General features: G+C 43.6%; 1 protein-coding gene across 2 annotated transcripts in view; it reads left to right on the plus strand.

The window, feature by feature from the left end:
- The window catches only part of LOC110507771 (membrane-associated phosphatidylinositol transfer protein 3), a 146,760-nt gene that overhangs the window by 115,625 nt on the left and 8,345 nt on the right, over window positions 1–22,790 (plus strand). For both annotated transcript variants that reach the window (XM_036965164.2, XM_036965165.2), the window contains exons 13-18: window positions 3,739–3,855; window positions 20,027–20,143; window positions 20,483–20,631; window positions 20,947–21,096; window positions 21,765–21,948; window positions 22,428–22,556. In XM_036965164.2, the coding sequence (XP_036821059.1) occupies window positions 3,739–3,855; window positions 20,027–20,143; window positions 20,483–20,631; window positions 20,947–21,096; window positions 21,765–21,948; window positions 22,428–22,556 (846 nt within the window). The remainder of the gene's footprint in view (window positions 1–3,738; window positions 3,856–20,026; window positions 20,144–20,482; window positions 20,632–20,946; window positions 21,097–21,764; window positions 21,949–22,427; window positions 22,557–22,790) is intronic.

Here is a 22,790-nt window from a genome sequence, read left to right on the forward strand (position 1 = left end):
CTGAATGGCTCCCTGTTTCATCTGTTGCTGCTCATTGGACCCTATGATCACTCGGCTACACAGCTGATATCTGCTGGACTGTTCATTAACACGGTACTTCATTTTGTTTATCTATTGGCCCCAGCCTCGAACTCAGGCCCTGTGTGTAGCTAACTGACCCTCTCTGCTCATTCATTGCCATTTACCCGTTAGCTGTTTACCTGTTAGCTGCTTACCCCTTAGCTGTTTACCCTGTTGTTGTCTTACCCGTTGTTGTCTTAGCTCTCCTAATCAGCAGCTGTGATTGCTTTATGCCTCTCTCCAATGTCAATATGCCTTGTATACTGTTGTTTAGGGTAGCTCTCATTGTTTTATTTATACTGCGGAGCCCCTTGTCTCACTCAACATGCCTTAGATAGCTCCTTTGTCCCACCCTCCACACATGCGGAGACCTCAGCTAGCTTAACTTGTGCCTCCAGATGCAACCTCTCTCATCGTCACTCAATGCCTAGGTTTACCTCCACTGTACTCGCACCCTACCATACCCTTGGCGGTACGTTATGCCTTGAATCTATCCTACCACTCCCAGAAATCTGCTCCTTTTATTCTCTGTTCCCAACGCACTAGATGACCAGTTCTTATAGCCTTTAGCTGTACCCTCATCCTACTCCTCCTATGTTCCTCTGGTCATGTAGAGGTTAACCCAGGCCCTGTGTGACCCCAGGCGCTCTCATTTGTTGACTTCTATAACCGTGAAAGCCTTGGGTTCATGCATGTTAACATCAGAAGTCTCCTCCCTAAGTTTGCTTTATTCACTGCTTTAGCACACTCCACCAACCCTGATTTCCTAGCCGTGTCTGAATCCTGGTTTAGGAAGGCCACCAAAAATGTGGACATTTCCATCCCCAACTACAACATTTTCCATCACGATAGAACTGCTGAAGAGTTGCAATCTACTGCAGAGATAGTCTGCAGAGTTCTGTCATACTATCCAGGTCTGTGCCCAAACAGTTCGAGCTTCTACTTTTAAAAATCTATCTCTCCAGGAATAAGTCTCTCACTGTTGCCACTTGTTATAGACCCCCCTCAGCTCCCAGCTGTGCCCTGGACACCATATGTGAATTGATTGCCCCCCATCTATCTTCAGAGTTTGTACTGTTAGGTGACCTAAACTGGGATATGCTTACACCCCGGCCGTCTTACAATCTAGTAAACATGGGCACCCTCATAGATATAATCCTGAATAATCTGCCCTTTAAATACACCTCTGCTCTTTTCAACCAGGAGCTCAATGATCACTGCCTCATTGCCTGCGTCCATTTTGAATTTTACCCTCCTTTTTCTCCCCAACTTTGCGGTATCCAATTGTTAATAGTTACTATCTTGTCTCATCGCTACAACTCCCTTACGGGCTTGGGAGAGACGAAGGTCGAAAGCCATGCTTCCTCCGAAACACAACCCAACCAAGCTGCACTGCTTCTTAACACAGCGCACATCCAACCCGGAAGCCAGCCACACACATGTGTCGGAGGAAACACCGTGCACCTGACGACCTGGTTAGCGTGCACTGCGCCCGGCCCGCCACAGGAGTCGCTAGTGCGCAATGAGACAAGGATATCCTTACCGGCCAAACCCTCCCTAACCCGGACGACTCTAGGCCAATTGTGCGTCGCCCCATGGACCTCCCGGTCGCGGCCGGCTGCGACAGAGCCGGGGCTCGAACCCAGAGTCTCTGGTGGAATAGCTAGTACTGGAATGCAGTGCCTTAGACCACTGCGCCACCCGGGAGGCCAAGCAGGCCTTTCTAATCAACCTGGCCCGGGTATCCTGGAAGGATATTGACCTCATCCCGTCAGTAGAGGAAACCTGGTTGTTCTTTAAAAGTGCTTTCCTCACCATCTTAAATAAGCATTCCCCTTTCAAAAAATGTAGAACTAAGATCAGATATAGCCCTTGATTCACTTGACTGCCCTTGACCAGCACAAAAACATCCTGTGGCATACTGCACTAGCATCAACCAATCGCTGCCCGCACCAGCCCAACTAGCATCACTACTCTGGACGGTTCTGACTTAGAATATGCGGACAACTATAAATACCTAGGTGTCTGCCTAGACTGTAAACTCTCCTTCCAGACTCATATTAAGCATCTCTAATCCAAAATTAAATCTAGAATCGGTTTCCTATTTCGCAACAAAGCATCCTTCACTCATGCTGCAAAACATACCCTCGTAAAACTGACTATCCTACCGATCCTTGACTTCGGCAATGTAATTTACAAAATAGCCTCCAACACTCTACTCAGCAAATTGGATGTAGTCTATCACAGTGCCATCCGATTTGTCACCAAAGTCCCATATACTACCCACCACTGCGACCTGTATGCTCTCATTGGCTGTCCCTCGCTACATATTCGTCGCCAAACCCACTGGATCCAGGTCATCTATAAGTCTTTGCTAGGTAAAGCGCCACCTTTTCTCAGCTCATTGGTCACCATAGCAGCACCCACCCATAGCACACGTTCCAGCAGATATATTTCACTGGTCGTCCACAAAGCCAAATTCCACATTTGTCCGCCTTTCCTTCAGGTTCTCTGCAGCTAATGACAGGAACAGAAATTGCAAAAATCACTGAAGTTGGAGACCAATATCTCCCTCACTAACTTTAAGCGTCAGCTGTCAGAGCAGCTTACCGATCGCCTCAGCTGTACACAGCCCATCTTTAAATAGCCCACTACCTACCTCATCCCCATATTTGTTTTTGTTTTTCTGCTCTTTTGCACACCAGTATTTCTACTTGCACATCCTCCTCTGCACAGCTATCACTCCAGTGTTAATTGCTAAATGGTCATTTCTTCGCCACTATGGCCTATTTATTGCCTTACCTCCTTACTTCATTTGCACACACTGTATACATATTTTTCTATTGTGTTATTGACTGGATGTTTGTTTATCCCATGTGTAACTCTGCGTTGTTGATTTTGTCGCACTGCTTTGCTTTATCTTGGCCAGGTCGCCGTTGTAAATGAGAACTTGTTCTCAACTGGCCTACCTGGTTAAATAAAGTTTTTTTTTTAAATGGTTCACACAAACTTACTCCCAGTGGTTCACACAAACCTACTGCCCTTTTCATTTACTTACTGTACCATACTTAACGGCTGGTCAAGTTTGAATTAAGTAAAATCAATGACCTATTCTTATCATTGCTGTGTAACAAGAGGTTGGACCTTAAACTAGGATCTCGTTAATGCAGTCATGGAGTTAAACTCCTTCTCTCATTGCGACATGTCCTTTCCTCTCCTCTCCTCTTTGAAAACACATCATTAGCCTGGCTGTTTCTTTAGCCTGGCAGCACATTGATTAGGCTAAAGACAGGTTCTTTTCTCTCAACTTCTGAGATGAAATGTACATGTAGTCCACTTCATAACGAATCATCCAAAGGCTAGCCTGTTAATACGCCTGAATCTTCCTCTTGACAAATGAGCTCCTGTTACCAGCTGTGACAGTGTATGCCTCAAGATAATCACAGTCCTAGTTTCATTCTCTCTCAAGTGTGTTCAAGCACCAGAGGATGAATATTCCATGTAATTGTTTTGTCTAGTGTATGTATGCCACTCCACTGATAAATGTGCATCAGGTGCCTAAAAGTAGACTAGGGATTCTGTTTGAGAAGTGCCATCATACTGAGTGGACTAAGCACGCGCGGATTAATGAACCGTGTATGTGTGTCCATGCTTGTGTGCTTGTGTGTGTTCATGCAGCTCATGCGATGCGACAGTGTGAAGACCCAGGAAGCTGACAGCAAGGACTCAGCCCCCTTCTCTCCATCTAGCCCACGGGAGAAGTGGCTTCGCAGGAGGACGCCTGTCAAACTGAGGGTGAGGAAACCAACATGAGTTATTCATGAAAGATAAAGGACAGTTCCGCACCTTTATCCCCACACTGGATTCAATGGTTATGTCCTAAATGGCACCCTATTCACTATATAGTGTACAGTACTACTTTTGACCTGGGAAGTGCGCTATATAGAGAATAGGGTGCCATTACAAATCAAACTTTATTTGTCACATGCGCCGAATACGACAGGTGTTGAGTTTACCGTGAAATGCTTACTTACAAGCCCTTAACCAACAGTGCAGTTCAAGAAATAGAGTTAAGAAAATATTTACTAAATAAAATAAAGTAAAAAATCGAATCAAATCAAAAAGTAACAGAAGAAAATGACCTAACAATAACGAGGCTATAAACGGGGGTACCGGTACCGAGTCGGGGATACATGTTAGTCAAGGTAATTTGTAAAGTGACTATGCATAGATGTTAAACAGCGAATAGCAGCAGTGTAAAAACAAAGGGGGTGGGGGTCAATGTAAATAGTCCGGGTGGCCATTTGATTAATTGTTCTGTTGTCTTATGGCTTGGGGGTTGAAGCTGTGAAGGAGCCTTTTGGTCCTAGACTTGGCACTCCGGTACCGCTTGCCGTGCGGTAGCAGAGAGAACAGTCTATGACTTGGGTGACTGGAGTCTTTGACAATTTTTATGGCTTTCCTCTGACACCGCCTAGTACAGGGGTGGGCAACTCCAGTCCTCGAGGGCCTGATTGTCACACTTTTTCTCCGTCCCTACCAAACACAGCTGGTTAATCAAATTGCATTCTAAACTGAAGATCATGATTAGGTGATATTGGAGTCAGGTGTGTTAGGTGTCACAGTTTTTCCCCAGCTATCAGGCCCTCGAGGACTGGATTTGCCCTCCCCTGGCCTTGTATATAGGTCCTGGATGTCAGGAAGTTTGGCCCCAGTGTAGTACTGGGCTGTACGCGCTACCCTCTATTGCGCCTTACGGTCGGAGGTCAAGCAGTTGCCATACCAGGTGGTGATGCTCTTGATGGTGCAGCTGTATAACTTTTTGAGGATCTGGGAACCGATGCCAAATCTTTATCTCCTGAGGGGGAAAAGGTGTTGTCGTGCCGTCTTCACCACTGTCTTGGTGTTTTTTGAACCATGATAGTTTGTTGGTGATGTGGACACCAAGGAACTTCAAACTCACGGCCCGCTCCAATTCAGCCCCATCGATGTTAGTGGGGGCCTGTTCGGCCCTCCTTTTCCTATAGTCCACGATCAGCTCTTTTGTCTTGCTCACATTGAGGGAGAGGTTGTTGTCCTGGCACCACACGGCCAGGTCTCTGACCCCCTTCCCTTTAAGCTCTCTTATCATTGTCGGTGATCAGGCCTACCTACCACTGTTGTTAAGCAAACTTAATGATGGTGTTGGAGTCGTCGTTGGCCACGCAGTCGTGGGTGAACAGGGAGTGCAGGAGGGGACTAAGCACACAACCCTGAGGGGCCCCCGTGTTGAGGATCAGCATGACAGTTGTGTTGTTGCCTACCTTTACCACCTAGGGGCGGCCTGTCAGGAAGTCCAGGATCCAGTTGCAGAGCGAGGTGTTTAGTCCCAGAGTCCTTAGGTTAGTAATGAACTTTGTGGGTACTATGGTGTTGAACGCTGCGCTGTAGTCAATGAACAGTATTCTCACATACAGTGCCTTGCGAAAGTATTCGGCCCCCTTGAACTTTGCGACCTTTTGCCACATTTCAGGCTTCAAACATAAAGATATAAAACTGTATTTTTTTGTGAAGAATCAACAACAAGTGGGACACAATCATGAAGTGGAACGACATTTATTGGATATTTCAAACTTTTTTAACAAATCAAAAACTGAAAAATTGGGCGTGCAAAATTATTCAGCCCCCTTAAGTTAATACTTTGTAGCGCCACCTTTTGCTGCGATTACAGCTGTAAGTCGCTTGGGGTATGTCTCTATCAGTTTTGCACTTCGAGAGACTGACATTTTTTCCCATTCCTCCTTGCAAAACAGCTCGAGCTCAGTGAGGTTGGATGGAGAGCATTTGTGAACAGCAGTTTTCAGTTCTTTCCACAGATTCTCGATTGGATTCAGGTCTGGACTTTGACTTGGCCATTCTAACACCTGGATATGTTTATTTTTGAACCATTCCATTGTTGATTTTGCTTTATGTTTTGGATCATTGTCTTGTTGGAAGACAAATCTCCGTCCCAGTCTCAGGTCTTTTGCAGACTCCATCAGGTTTTCTTCCAGAATGGTCCTGTATTTGGCTCCATCCATCTTCCCATCAATTATAACCATCTTCACTGTCCCTGCTGAAGAAAAGCAGGCCCAAACCATGATGCTGCCACCACCATGTTTGACAGTGGGGATGGTGTGTTCAGCTGTGTTGCTTTTACGCCAAACATAACGTTTTGCATTGTTGCCAAAAAGTTCAATTTTGGTTTCATCTGACCAGAGCACCTTCTTCCACATGTTTGGTGTGTCTCCCAGGTAGCTTGTGGCAAACTTTAAACAACACTTTTTATGGACATCTTTAAGAAATGGCTTTCTTCTTGCCACTCTTCCATGAAGGCCAGATTTGTGCAATATACGACTGATTGTTGTCCTATGGACAGAGTCTCCCACCTCAGCTGTAGATCTCTGCAGTTCATCCAGAGTGATCATGGGCCTCTTGGCTGCATCTCTGATCAGTCTTCTCCTTGTATGAGCTGAAAGTTTAGAGGGACGGCCAGGTCTTGGTAGATTTGCAGTGGTCTGATACTCCTTCCATTTCAATATTATCGCTTGCACAGTGCTCCTTGGGATGTTTAAAGCTTGGGAAATATTTTTGTATCCAAATCCGGCTTTAAACTTCTTCACAACAGTATCTCGGACCTGCCTGCTGTGTTCCTTGTTCTTCATGATGCTCTCTGCTCTTTTAACGGACCTCTGAGACTATCACAGTGCAGGTGCATTTATACGGAGACTTGATTACACACAGGTGGATTGTATTTATCATCATTAGTCATTTAGGTCAACATTGGATCATTCAGAGATCCTCACTGAACTTCTGGAGAGAGTTTGCTGCACTGAAAGTAAAGGGGCTGAATAATTTTGCACGCCCAATTTTTCAGTTTTTGATTTGTTAAAAAAGTTTGAAATATCCAATAAATGTCGTTCCACTTCATGATTGTGTCCCACTTGTTGATTCTTCACAAAAAAATACAGTTTTATATCTTTATACTTGAAGCCTGAAATGTGGCAAAAGGTCGCAAAGTTCAAGGGGGCCGAATACTTTCGCAAGGCACTGTAGGTGTTCCTTTTGTCCAGGTGGGAAAGGGAAGTAAGGGGTGCGATTGAGATTGCGTCACAGGTGGATCTGTTGGGGAAGTATGCAAATTGGAGTGGGTCTAGGGTTTCCGGCATGATGGTATTGATGTGAGTCATGACCAGCCTTTCAAAGTAAAGTAAAGGTGGTCTAGAGTTTTTTTTCCTCAGGTTGCACATTTAACATGCTGGTAGAAATGAGGTAAAACAGATTTAAGTTTCCCTGCATTAGTCCTCGGCCTCTAGGAGTGCCACTTCTGGATGAGCATCTTCTTGTTTGCTTATGGCCTTATACAGCTCGTTGAGAGCGTTCTTAGTCCCAGCATCGGTTTGTGGTGGTAAATAATATAGATGACACCTCTCTTGGTAGATAGTGTGGTCTACAGCTTATCACAAGGTACTCTACCTCAGGCAAGCAATATCTTGAGACTTCTTTAATATTAATATTGCACACCAGCAGTTATTAACAAATAAACACACTCCCCCACCCCTGGTCTTACCAGACGTAGCTGCTCTGTCCTGCCGATGCACGGAGAAGCCAGCCAGTTCTATATTATCCATGTTGTCGTTTAGCCAAGTCTTGTGAAACATAAGATATTACAGTTTTTAATGTCTTGTTGGTAGGACAGTCTTAATCGTAGATCGTCCAGTTTGTTTTCCAATGATTGCACGTTGGCCTATAATACGGAGGGTAGTGGTGGTTTACCTACTCGTCATGCGAATTCTTACAAGCCACCCTGCCCTCCTCCTCATTTTTCTCTGTCTTTTCACTGTCTTGTCACGCGGATGACAAGGATGTTGGCCTTGTTTCGACAAAGCAGTACATCCTTTGCGCCGGACTCGTTACATTTATTTATTTTGTCCAGTTCACAGTGAGTAATCGCCGTTCTGATGTCCAGAAGCTCTTTTCTGTCATAAGAGACGGTAGCAGCAACAGTATGTACAAAATTAGTTACAAACAATACAAAAAAACCTACCAAAATAGCGCAGTTGGTTAGGTGTCCATAAAACGGCAGCCATCCCTCCTGCGCCTTTATCAATATATGGACAGACCCTAATCTATGTACTGGAGAAAGACACAGATTACATTCTGTTCAATCCCTGTTTGAAGAAATTCCAATAAATATTGAATAATCTTTAGCTGAAATCTGCTGGAGACTTTCAAACGTGTTTTCTAATTGAATCTCAATCAGAGACAAAGGGATAAGGACATGTGCGCGCACACACACACACACACACACACACACACACACACACACACACACACACACACACACACACGCAAGCACACACACAGTTACACAGGCACTCTTACCATCAGCTTCACACATCTTTTCACAGTTTTAATCATTTCTGCCTCAATAGCATTGGTCTCTTTTAGTTGAACCAAGAAATACACTAATACTGAATGGGCGAAGAGCTTCTGCAATCTTGTGAAATTGTTGCTTGTGTGGGCTGAGTCCTGAATGTCAGGAAAAAGATGCTAGCACAACACCACAATTAACTGATACTCCAGCATAAAAGACAACATGACTACTGCCAGGCTGAAAAGTCAGTATAGTCTATTTCTGGGCCATCTTTAATTCACAGTATATTCAAAGGAAATAATTAAATAACAATGGGCTTTTGTCCAGTTATATTATGTACTGCGTGGCCAACTGGAACATATCTACATTTAAGGAAACTGGCCATAGGTTTTATTTTTGGACTGTGCCTCTAATCCTGTGATCTGTCTCTTGTGTAAGTGGTAGATGAGAGACAGCTGGAAGAGGAGCAGCTTGGATAATATGACCTGAATATGATATCTGGTATAGCTGTATTGCTATACAGTCTCCAGGTGCCCTGTATAGACTTTATCTGGGCTCTGCCAGCTCATCCAGGGGATAGTGATACCATTCAGAGGGCCCTGCCTGGTGTCAGTGATGCTGTGACTTCAGTTCACTCTCCTAGTAAGGGGCTCTTTGTCACTGATGGAGTGGGGCCACCGCTGCCTGTGCTGCTTCCTGAGCACCATTGTCACCAGTAAAACGGGGCTCTGCTTCTCCAAAGTTCATCTCTTCCTCTCAGTGTGTGTTGGGGGGCAAGGTGAACTCACCACTCACCCAGTGTGATAGCGATATGTTCTTCTATTTTCCCATAAGACAGGCATTCATGCAGAGAGATTCAGCAGTGACCTGTAGCAGAGGAATGTTGTCACTAGCCTGATATTGGAATTAATCTGGCCTTTCAGCCTGTTCACAGCAGTAGACAGTGCTGCAGACGTACCAGTGTGTAAAACTCTGTGTGTGTGTGTGTGTGTGTGTGTGTGTGTGTGTGTGTGTGTGTGTGTGTGTGTGTGTGTGTGTGTGTGTGTGTGTGTGTGTGCGTGCGTGCGTGCGTGCGTGCGTGCGTGTGTGTCTAAGGCATGCTGAGATGCCACAGCTTCAGTTCAGCATGGCCCGGAACTGACGAGGATTAATTATTGACAAACTTAATCTGTTTACCTGCTTCATTAGATGACAATAACTGGTGTCCAAATATTCATGATACAAAGACTAACACATCACATCAGTCTACAACATTGGTTAGTGTGCTCAAACTAGGCTCATGGAGCTATGTTTTAAGAGTATTACGTAGCCTTTATACAGTTCTGCTGAATATGATGTGGTAGTTTATGTACAATAAACAATGTACCATTTGGTAACACTGCGTATTTCTGTGACATCGAATATGCTCAGAAATGCCCAAAAAAGCACGTTAGGTTTCATTAGATACTTAGGCCTCTATTTTCAGCTTACGTTAAGAGCGCCCCCTTAACGGCGGTTTTAACTTGTAAAAGCTAGCACTCTGCTATTTTCCAATTCTGGTGCAGTTGGTTATGACATCAATTTTGCCAGTGGAAGCGCACAGTAGCCTAATCAGTAGCCTAATCAGTAGCCTATGACCAATGTTTTATTATATCATGAGCAGCATAACAGTCAACAGGCATTCCTTTCTTTATATTGGACATCCATGCAGGTTGTTCTTCATTAGTCATATGTGCAATGCTCATTGAATGAAAGGTTTCAGTGACTGTAGGAAGTCTGTTAAGGAACATCAAGTTATTACAATAGACTTGCTAATTGTTTTTCCTTTATCATTTTGTAAAAAAAAATTGCATATTCCATTTTCATCTGTTGGACTGAACTGTCAAATCTCGTGAATTACGATTACTGTCATTGGTGCTGTATCCACTTGTAGCCTAGGCTATTTGCCTGTTTGTTTGTTTACCTTTCACGTGGCAAAGTCACTAACAGGCCATATCAATGGCGTAGGCTTATCTCATTATAACGTTTGGGCAGTGTCCAATTGTCCATGGCTCGAACATGCAGTGCATTTTCGAAGAATGAATGCAATGTGTGTAGTGGAATATTTCCATGTTGAAGTCAATAACAAAACTAGATAGGCTACATGTTTGTTATAACTAGGCCTATTATAGGATTACTGTATACTATTTAATAAACTATCTTCAATGGATAAGACAAACATCCATGCCTCCTGCCAAAGAGCCGTTGGGCCTACTCTACCGTTCAAAAGTTTGGGGTCACTTAGAAATGTCATTTTTTTGAAAGAAAGGCAATTTTTTTGTCCATTAAAATAACATCAAATTGATCAGAACAGTGTAGACATTGTTAATGTTGTAAATTAATATTTTAGCTGGAAGCAGCAGATTTTTTATGGAATATCTACATAGGTGTAGAGGCCCATTTTCAGAAACCATCAATCCTGTGTTCCAAAGGCACGTTGTGTTAGCTAATCCAAGTTTATCATTTTAAAAGGCTAATTGATCATTAGAAAACCCTTTTGCAATTACGTTAGCACAGCTGAAAACTGTTGTCCTGATTAAAGAAGCAATCAAACTGGCCTTCTTTAGACTTGTTGAGTATCTGGAGCATCAGCATTTGTGGGTTCGATTACAGGCTCAAAATGGCCAGAAACAAAGGACTTTATTATGAAATTCGTCAGTCTATTCTTGTTCTGAGAAATGAAGGCTATTCCATGCAAGAAACTTTAAAGGAACTGAAGATCTCATACAACGCTGTGTACTTCTCCCTTCACATAAAAGCGCAAACCGGCTCTAACCAGAACAGAAAGAGGAGTGGGAGGCCCCGGTGCACAACTGAGCAAGAGGACAAGTACATTAGAGAGTCTAGTTTGAGATACAGACGCCTCACAAGTCCTCAACTGGCAGCTTCATTAAATAGTACCCGCAAAACACCAATCTCAACATCAACAGTGAAGAGGCGACTCCGGGATGCTGGCCTTCTAGGCAGAGTTGCATAGAAAAAAACATATATCAGACTGGCTAAAAAGAAAAGATTAAGATGGGCAAAAGAACACAAACACTGGACAGAGGAACTCTGCCTAGAAGGCCAGCATCCCAGAGTCGCCTCTTCACTGTTGACTTGGATTAGCTAACACAACGTGCCATTAGAACACAGGAGTGATGGTTGCTGATATGCCTATGTAGATATTCCATAAAGAATCCGTCGTTTACAGCTACAATAGACATTTTCAACATTAACAATGTCTACACTGTATTTCAGATCAATTTGATATTATTTAAATGGACAAAAAATGTGCTTTTCTTTCAGAAACAAGGACATTTCTAAGTGACCCCAAACTTTTGAACGGTAGTGTATGTGTGCACACATTGCCTTATGCTTATGTGACCCGATCATATTTAGAAAAATAGTTGTTGTTTTAAAAAACGAACAGATTGTTTTCCGTTTAATTTGATTAAAAAATCAAACTTACTATCAATGGGTTTATGGCTCGAATGCAATGTCATTTCATCTGCAAATAAGTGCAAATCTGATCTGTACGATGGTTTCATGATGTTTATAAAACTTTACAATTGGGAGCAGTATAACATTACATTCCCTTTTCTCTTTATATTGGATCTTTATCCAGCTCCTGTGAAAAGTTTGGATGTGCGTAAAACCCATATTCTAAATTGCCTTGTCTATATTATAAGCCCACGAGGAGCAATTATGGTGCCTGTAACTTTATTTAAACATAGCCTATTTAAAACAAGTTTTCTTATTTTTTTAAATTTGAATTATACTCATTTTAGGCCTTATCAAACGCCTAGTGAATTTAATCTTGCTCATTGATTATGTGTGGCATGTCCATGTCCAGACTGCAATTTACAGTTGGCCTAGCCTTTATATCAGTGTGAATGCTATAACCTATGTTAAATAGTGTCATTCCATATTGAAGAAATGCAATTAGAATAATGTGGAATACAAACATCTTCAATATATTTAGCAAATAATATTAAGGAAATGCAATTAGAACAATGTGGAATACAAACACGTTCAATATATTTGGCAAATATGGGACAGGCTATTTAACAAACTAGGCTATAGCAGACTAACATTCAATCAACCAATCAAATGTATTTATAAAGCCCTTATTACATCAGCTGATGTCACAAAGTGCTGTACAGAAACTCAGCCTAAAGCCCCAAACAGCAAGCAATGCAGGTGTAGAAGCACAGTGGTTAGGAAAAACTCCCTAGAAAGGCCAGAACCTAGGAAGAAACCTAGTGAAGAACCAGGCTATGAGGGGTGGCCAGTCCTCTTCTGGCTGTGCCGGGTGGAGATTATAACAGAACATGGCCAAGATGTTCAAATGTTCATAGATGACCAGCAGGGTCAAATAATAATAATCACAGTGGTTGTAGAGGGTGCAACAGGTCAGCACCTCAGGAGTAAATGTCAGTTGGCTTTCATAGCCGATCATTCAAAGTATGCCTACCGCTTCTGCTGTCTCTAGAGAGTTGAAAACAGCAGGTCTGGGACAGGTAGCACATCCAGTGAACAGGTCAGGGTTCTATATCCCCAGGCAGAACAGTTGAAACTGGAACAGCAGCAGCATGACCAGGTGGACTGGGGACAGCAAGGAGTCATCAGGCCAGGTAGTCCTGAGGCATGGTCCTAGGTCCCCCGAGAAAAGAGAGAAAGAGGGAGAGAGAGAGAGAGAGAGCATACTTAAATTTACACAGGACACTGGATAAGACACGAGAAATAATCCAGATATAACAGACTGACCCTAGCCCCCTAACACATAAACTACTGCAGCATAAATACTGGAGGATGAGGCAGGAGGGGTCGGTAGACACTGTGGCCCCGTCCGACGTTACCCCCGGACAGAGCCAAACAGGCAGGATATAACCCCACCCACTTTGCCAAAGCACACCCCCCACACCACTAGAGGGATATCTTCAACCACCAACTTACCATCCTGAGACAACGCCAAGTATAGCCCACGAAGAGCTCCCCCACGGGACAACCCAAGGGGGGGCGCCAACCCGGGCAGGAAGACCACGTCAGTGACTCAACCCACTCAAATGACACACCCCTCCTAGGGCTGGCATGGAAGAGCACCAGTAAGCCAGTGACTCAGCCCCTTTAATAGGGTTTGAGGCAGAGAATCCCAGTGGAGAGAGGGGAACCGGCCAGGCAGAGACAGCAAGGGCGGTTCATTGCTCCAGTGCCTTTCCATTCACCTTCACACTCCTGGGCTGGACTACACTCAATCATAGGACCTACTGAAGAGATGAGTCTTCAATAAAGACTTAAAGGTTGAGACCGAGTCTGCGTTTCTCTCATGGATAGGCAGAGCATTCCATAAAAATGGAGCTCTATAGGAGAAAGCCCTGCCTCCAGCTGTTTGCTTAGCAATTCTAGGGACAGTAAGGAGTCCTGTGTCTTGTGACCGTAGCGTACATGTAGGTATGTACGGCAGGACCAAATTGGAAAGATAGGTAGGAGCAAGCCCATGTATTGCTTTGTAGGTTAGCAGTAAAACCTTGAAATCAGCCCTAGCCTTAACAGGAAGCCAGTGTAGAGAGGCTAGCACTGAGGTAATATGATCACATTTTTGGGTCCAATCAAGATTCTAGCAGCCGTGTTTAGCACTAACTGAAGTTTATTTAGTGCTTTATCCGGGTAGCTGGAAAGTAGAGCATTGCAGTAGTCTAACCTAGAAGTGACAAAAGCATCGATTAATTTTTCTGCGTAATCTTTGGACAGAAAGATTTTTGCAATGTTACGTAGATGGAAAAAAGCTGTCCTTGAAACAGTCTTGATATGTTCGTCAAATGAGAGATCAGGGTCCAGAGTTATGCCGAGGTCCTTCACAGTTTTATTAGAGACGACTGTACAACCATCAAGATTAATTGTCAGATCCAACAGAAAATCTCTTTGTTTCTTGGGACCTAGAACTAGCATCTCTGTTTTGTCCGAGTTTAAAAGTAGAACATTTGCCACCATCCACTTCCTTATGTCTGAAACACAGGCTTCTAGGGAGGGCAATTTTGGGGCTTCACCATGTTTCATCGAAATGTACAGCTGTGTGTTGTCCGCATAGCAGTGAAAGTTAACATTATGTTTCCGATTGACACCACCAAGAGGTAAAATATATAGTGAAAGCAATAGTGGTCCTAAAACCGAGCCTTGAGGAACACCAAAATGTACAGTTGATTTGTCAGAGGACAAACCATCCACAGAGACAAACTGATATCTTTCCAAAAGATAAGATCTAAACCAGGCCAGAACTTGTCCGTATAGACCAATTTGCGTTTCCAATCTCCAAGAATGTGGTGATCGATGGTATCAAAAGCAGCACTACAGTCGTGGCCAAAAGTTTTGAGAATGACACAAATATTGATTTCCACAAAGTCTGCTGCCTCAGTTTGTATGATGGCAATTTGCATATACTCCAGAATGTTATGAAAAGGGATCAGATGAATTGCAATTAATTGCAAAGTCCCTCTTTGCCATGCAAATGAACTGAATCCCCAAGAAACATTTCCACTGCATTTCAGACCTGCCACAAAAGGACCAGATGACATCATGTCAGTGATTATCTCGTTAACACAGGTGTGAGTGTTGACGAGGACAAGGCTGGAGATCACTCCGTCATGCTGATTGAGTTCGAATAACAGACTGGAAGCTTCAAAAGGAGGGTGGTGCTTGGAATCATTGTTCTTCCTCTGTCAACCATGGTTACCTGCAAGGAAACACGTGCTGTCATCATTGCTTTGAAGAAAAAGGGCTTCACAGGCAAGGATATTGCTGCCATTAAAATTGCACCTAACCATTTAACCATTACACCTAACCATTGCACCGTAACCATTTATCGGATCATCAAGAACTTCAAGGAGAGCAGTTCAATTGTTGTGAAGAAGGCTTCAGGGTGCCCAAGAAAGTCCAGCAAGCGCCAGGACCGTCTCCTAAAGTTGATTCAGCTGCAGGATCGGGGCACCACCAGTGCAGAGCCTGCTCAGGAGTGGCAGCAGGCAGGTGTGAGTTCATCTGCAGGCACAGTGAGGCGAAGACTTTTGGAGGATGGCCTGGTGTCAAGAAGGGCAGCAAAGAAGCCACTTCTCTCCAGGAAAAACATCAGGGACAGACTGATATTCTGCAAAAGGTACAGGGATTGGACTGCTGAGGACTGGGGTAAAGCCATTTTCTCTGATGAATCCCCTTTCTGATTGTTTGGGGCATCTGAAAAAAAGCTTGTCTGGAGAAGACAAGGTGAGCGCTACCATCAGTCCTGTGTCATGCCAACAGTGAAGCATCCTGAGACCATTCATGTGTGGGATTGCTTCTCAGCCAAGGGAGTGGGCTCACTCACAATTTTGCCTAAGAACATAGCCATGAATAAGAGAGCAACTTCTCCCAACCATCCAGGAACAGTTTTGTGACAAACAATGCCTTTTCCTGCATGATGGAGCACCTTGCCATAAGGCATAAGTGATAACTAAGTGGCTCGGGGAACAAAACATTGATATTTTGGGTCCATGGCCAGGAAACTCCCCAGACCTTAATCCCATTGAGAACTTGTGGTCAATCCTCAAGAGGCGGGTGGACAAACAAAACCCCACAAATTCTGAAAAACTCCAAGCATTGATTATGCAAGAATGGGCTGCCCAGAAGTTAATTGACAGCATGCCAGGGCAGATTTCAGAGGTCTTGAAAAGAAGGGTCAACACTGCAAATATTGACTCTTTGCATCAACTTCATGTAATTGTCAATAAAAGCCTTTGACACATACTTTTTTGCCCCACTGTACATTGTTTGTCTTCAGGAAGGCAGTGAGTTGTGCGCAACAGCTTTCTCTAATTTTTTTCTACAATTGTTGATAGGAATGGGAGATTCAATATAGGCCGATAGTTTTTAATATTTTCCAGGTCAAGGTTTGCCTTTTTCAAGAGAGGCTTTATTACTGCCACATTTAGTGAGTTTGGTACACATCTGGTGGATGTGCTGTTTATTATGTTCAGCATAGGAGGTCCAAGCACAGGAAGCAGCTCTTTCAGTAGTTTAGTTGAAATAGGGTCCAGTATGCAGCTTGAAGGTTTAGAGGCCATGATTATTTTCATCAATGTGTCAAGATATATACTGTATATATTAAAAAACTTGAGTGTCTCTCTTGATCCTAGGTCCTGGCAGAGTTGTGCAGACTCAGGACAAATGAGCTTTGGAGGAATACGCAGATTTAAAGAGGAGTCCGTATTTTGCTTTCTAATGATCATGATCTTTTCCTCAAAGAAGTTAATGAATTTATCACGGCTGAAGTGAAAGCCATCCTCTCTTGGGGAATGCTGCTATTTAGTTTTGGATTGTTGTTATTCTCCTCAATTAAGTTGGAAAAATAGGATGATCAAGCAGCAGTGAGGGCTCTTCGATACTGCACGGTACTGTCTTTCCAAGCTAGTAGGAAGACTTCCAGTTTGGTGTAGCGCCATTTCCGTTCCAATTTTCTGGAAGCTTGCTTCAGAGCTCGGATATTTTCTGTATACCAGGGAGCTAGTTTCTTATGACAAATGTTTTAGTTTTTTAGGGGTGTTACTGCATCTAGGGTATTGCTCAAGGTTAAATTGAGTTCCTCAGTTAGATGGTTAACTGATTTTTGTACTCTGACGTCCTTGGGTAGGTGGAGGGTGTCTGGAATGGCATCTAGGAATCTTTGGGTTGTCCGAAAATTCATAGCATGGCTTTTGATGATCATTGGTTAGGGTCTGAGCAGATTATTTGTTGTGATTGCAAATGTAATAAAATGGTGGTCCAATAGTCCAGGATTATGAGGAAAAACATTAAGACCCACAACATTTATTCCACAGGACAAAACTAGGTCCAGAGTATGACTGTGGCAGTGAGTAGGTCCGGAGACATGTTGGACAAAACCCACTTAGTCGATGATGGCTCCGAAAGCCTTTTGGAGTGGGTCTGTGGACTTTTCCATGTGAATATTAAAGTCACCTAAAATGTGAATATTATCTGCCATGACGACAAGGTCCGATAGGAATTCAGGGAACTCAGTGAGGAACACTGTATATGGCCCAGGAGGCCTATAAACAGTAGCTATAAAAAGTAATTGTGTAGGCTGCATAGATTACATGACTAGAAGCTCAAAAGACGAAAACGTCGGGGGAGGGGGTTTTGTAAATTGAAATTTGCTGTCGTAAATGTTAGCAACACCTCCGTCTCTGCAGAGGATATGGTCACTAGTGTAGCCAGGAGGTGAGGCCTCATTTAACACAGTAAATTCATCAGGCTTAAGCCATGTTTCAGTCAGGCCAATCACATCAAGATTATGATCAGTGTTTAGTTCATTGACTATAACTGCCTTGGAAATGAGGGATCTAACATTAAGTAGCCCTATTTTGAGATGTGAGATATCACAATCTCTTTCAATAATGGCAGGAATGGAGGTGGTCTTTATCCTAGTGAGATTGCTAAGGCGAACACCGCCATGTTTAGTTTTGCCGAACCTAGATTGAGGCACAGACACGGTCTCAATGGGGATAGCTGAGCTGACTACACTGACTGTGCTAGTGGCAGGCTCCACTAAGCTGGCAGGCTGGCTATCAGCCTGCTGCCTGCACCCTATCTCATTGTGGAGCTAGGGGAGTTAAGAGCCCTGTCAATGTTCGGAAATAAGATGAGAGCACCCCTCCAGCTAGGATGAAGTCCGTCACTCCTCAACAGGCCAGTTTGTGGGTGTCCCAGAAAGAGGGCCAATTATCTACAAATTCTATATTTTGTGAGGGGCAGAAAACAGTTTTCAACCAACAATTGAATTGTGAGACTCTGCTGTAGAGCTCATCACTCCCCCTAACTGGGAGGGAGCCAGAGACAATTACTCGATGCCGACACATCTTTCTAGCTGATTTGCACGCTGAAGATGGTGACCTCTGACTGTTTCATCCTAACATTGAATTGGAGTGACAATACAATACGTAAAGACACAACTTGAAGCAACCATGTATTTATCCATGGAGCACGTTCTGATTGGCCAGTGAGGTGTCAAGCCTCGACACACCCACAACTTGTTTATTAATCAAAACTCAGCCCTTACGCACCACCAGCTACTGCTCCCATTATTCCAGTTTTGAAAATAGCAAAAATATTTCTGACACAACCCCGTACCTATAATGCTACCGCCAGTGAAAAATGTACCATTGCATTAGGTTTGCTCAAATAGAGCCCTTAATGTACATATGCTACTGCACCACAACCCTTAGAAATGGCCCTTTAAGTTTCCTAAAAGTTTCCTTCAGTCAAACCCGTCCCCAATTACTCTATCACCTACCACCTGTGGTTAAGACTGAGGTAATGCAGCATACATCACTGCAACATAGCCAGGGAATTACATCTGCAAACTCCTTTGCTTTCATTTCCTATTAAAATCCCACCAGCTCAGCAATAAAGTTGTTTTATGTCCCAAATGGCACGCTATTCTCTATGTAGTGCACTACTTTAGACTAGCCATATGGGCCCTAGTCAAAAGTAGTGTGCACTACATATTGAATAGGGTGCCTTTTGGGATGCGTTCATAGAGTTAGAGGATTTCTCCTTAGCTCAGCTCAGTTAGGGTTATTCATCTTTCTCTTTGAAATGAGATGTAGTGAAGGGGAACTAGAACCACACTCCTACTGTAGCCAGGGGTTCATGGAGATTCGACAGCCTCTTTTGGTAAGGTCCTGTAGTGCACATTTCTTCTGAGACTCATTAGCCACACGTCTCAAATGTGATGCATCGCATCAAAACGTGTAGGGCTATTTGTCATTGTTCCTTTGACATTCCATTCTGCCGATGTAACCACTACGTCTGAAGAGGAGTGATGCAGAAAGTAATGAAAGACAAATGTGTAGCCCCAAATGGCCCTATTCCCTTTATAGTACATTACATTTGACCAGAGATCATGGTCTCTGGTGAAAGTCGTGCACTATATACTCTTAGAAAAAGGGTTGCAAAAAGGCTCTCCCCATAGGACAACCCTTTTTGGATCCAGGTACAACCCCTTTTACACCAGGTACAACCCTTTTTACACCAGGTACAACCCTTTTTACACCAGGTACAACCCTTTTTACACCAGGTACAACCCTTTTTACACCAGGTACAACCCTTTTTACACCAGGTACAACCCTTTTTACACCAGGTACAACCCTTTTTACACCAGGTACAACCCTTTTTACACCAGGTACAACCCTTTTTACACCAGGTACAACCCTTTTTACACCAGCTACAACCCTTTTTACACCAGTTACAACCCTTTTTACACCAGGTACAACCCTTTTTACACCAGGTACAACCCTTTTTACACCAGGTACAACCCTTTTTACACCAGGTACAACCCTTTTTGGTTCAATGTAGAACCGTCTGTGGAAAGGGTTATACATGGAACCCAAAAGAGTTCAACCGGGAACCAAACAGGTTCTACTTGGAACCAAATATGGTTATTCAAAGGATTCTCCATTTAGGTTCTAGATAGCACCTTTTTTCTAAGAGTGTAGGGTTTCATTTGGGATGCATACAAACAGAAAATGACTTCTCCTCATGCAGAATGTGACTGGCAACCACAGGGTGAATGATGTCATCACCACAGAGGAGGGACCACAGACTCTGGTTGGTCGGTTCATGTACGGCCCCTTGGACATGGTGACTCTGACTGGAGAGAAGGTGACGACACCACACAACATGCCTCAGCAATAAACATTATTAATTAAAAGTGTCTGCATGTCAATAAACATGAACCCATATTGCTCTGACGAAGGATCTTACTCCTGAACCTTTTTGCATAATTTGCAAACACCCGTTGCACTATTTACAACACTATAGTTGCAGCACTTTTAAAAGTGTCTGCGTGTCCATGAAGTTAAATTGATACTTCTCTTAAAGTGAGTGGTCTGACAAAGGAATGTGTTTTGACAGACGTCAACACTAAAGTTTATTGAAAGGAATTAAATTGCTGCCCTGAACCGTATAATCTTATCATGAATCTATCTTGTCCTCTCACAGGTGGACATTCTCCTGATGACACAGCCCCAGTCCGGCCGCTGGGTCCACTTTGACACAGAGGTGACCACCAGTAGTGGCAGAGTGGTCTACACAATTCCCAAGAGCAAGAAGCTGGCCACCGGGGTCTACCCTATCAAAATGGTGGTCAAGTAATCAAACAGCTCCTTTTTATTCCTTATTGAGATGCAACCACAGCATGTTTGTTACAGTATGTTAGCGGTTCTATCAATAATAAAATGGATGTGGGTTGGGATGAGTTCCCATGAAAGTGTACTGAGTTAAAGGGTACTGAATTCAAATATGGCACATATCAGCGATGGAGGTAAAGTAGCGTGAAGCTCTAACAGTGTACTCACAGGTTGTTGAATAACAAGGAGCCCCAGAGGTGCTGCTGCTGTGAATTACCACCAAACCTATTGATCATCCTCCCCCCTCTCCCCCTCTCTTTTCCTCTCTCTCCCCAGGGGAGATCAGACTAGTGCGGAGGCCTACCTGACGGTGCTGCCCAGGGGGATGGAGTGTGTGGTCTTCAGCATCGATGGCTCCTTCGCTGCTAGCGTCTCCATCATGGGCAGCGACCCTAAAGTCCGTCCCGGAGCTGTGGACGTCGTCAGGTAACTGATGCCTCTGTGTGTGTGTGTGTGTGTGTGTGTGTGTGTGTGTGTGTGTGTGTGTGTGTGTGTGTGTGTGTGTGTGTGTGTGTGTGCGTGCAATTGTTTGTGTGTATGTTTGTGAATGTGTCTTCCAGATTTTGTTTGATTAAGGAGCAGTTCAAGCAGAGAGAAATGATTAATGGAATGAAAATGATAACTAAATTGCAACGCCAAGAAGTCATCTGTTCAGCTCAAAATATGATCCTTTTATTTTGTCACATTAAAGGGAGTTTGAGGGAAGTTGCTGAATAGCATTAGCGCAATTGCTAACTAGCATTAGCGCAATGACTGGAAGTCTACATAAAAAGCTGTAAACTTCCAGGCATTGCGCTAATGCTAGTTAGCACTGGTTTGCAAAACTACCTCTAACGTCCTTCATACTGGACACAGATACATAGCAAATGTCTCCACAAGTTAATCTGTCTCTGGGGAAGTAGATAAAGGGCTTCATTGTAAAAAAAATCCTGTAGTATCCCTTTAATACATGAAGGGAGAAAACAAACACTAAAAAGATGAAAATAAAAAATAAACCATAAATCTCAGAGGAATATTATTGATGTCAATCTGTCGTTATGTTCAGTGAAAACGATAATTCTCAGAGCAATGTATCTATTTATCTTTGTGTCCAGACATTGGCAGGACCTGGGCTATCTTATCATCTACATCACAGGGAGGCCAGACATGCAGAAGCAGCGTGTGGTGTCATGGCTGTCCCAACACAACTTCCCCCAGGGCATGATCTTCTTCTCTGAGGGCCTGGTCCACGACCCACTGAGACAGAAAACCATCTTCCTCAGGAACCTAGTGCAGGAGGTACAATACCTTCAAAATAATGTGGATATCTTTTTCTTTCTATCTCGACTCCTTCTCTTTGTGTATGTCTCTTCCTTTCTTTCTCTCTCTCACCCTCTATATCTCTCACTCTATTTTTTATCTCCCTTTCTCTCTCTCTCTTCTTCTCTCTTTCTCTTCCTCCCCTATTCTCACGCACACTTCTTTGGTTCTCACATTGACATTGACTTTGTAGGCACAGCAGTATAACCTCTGGTCGCACTGCATGAAAGTGCCAAACCCATCATCAAGTGTTACTTCCCCCCCTCCCTCTCTGTCTCTTTCTTTCTTTCTTTCTTTCTTTCTCTATCTCTCTCTATCTCTCTCGCTCCCTCCATCCCTCTCTCTCTCTCTCTCTTTCTTTCTTTCTTTCTCTCTCTCTCACACTTTCCCTCTCTGTCTCTCTCCCTCTTTCTCTCTTTCTCCTCTCCCCCTCTCTCTCTCTTCTCTCTCTCTGCCAGTGTCACATTAAGATCAACTCAGCCTATGGCTCCATGAAGGACATCTCCGTGTACAACATGCTGGGTCTGAGTCCTTCCCAGATTTATATTGTGGGCAGGCCTTCCAAGAAGTACCAGAATCAATGTCAGGTAGACATCAGTACACTCTTCTACTTTTCTTTAACGATCAAGCTAATGGCATTGATTCACTAATAGTTATTGATCGTGTTTTGATGTATCTATTCTGGTCTGTCTTTCCTGTCACTCTCCATCGCTATCTACCTGTTTAGTCTTCTATTCTTTTATCTAACATGGCCACTCTCACTAACTGTCTCGCCCTCTCTCTCGCTCTCTCTCTCGCTCTCGCATTCTCCTATTCTCTCT

This window comes from Oncorhynchus mykiss, chromosome 27 (assembly GCF_057628025.1).
Source record: "Oncorhynchus mykiss isolate SJ-2025 chromosome 27, ASM5762802v1, whole genome shotgun sequence".
Taxonomy (NCBI): Eukaryota; Metazoa; Chordata; class Actinopteri; order Salmoniformes; family Salmonidae; genus Oncorhynchus; species Oncorhynchus mykiss.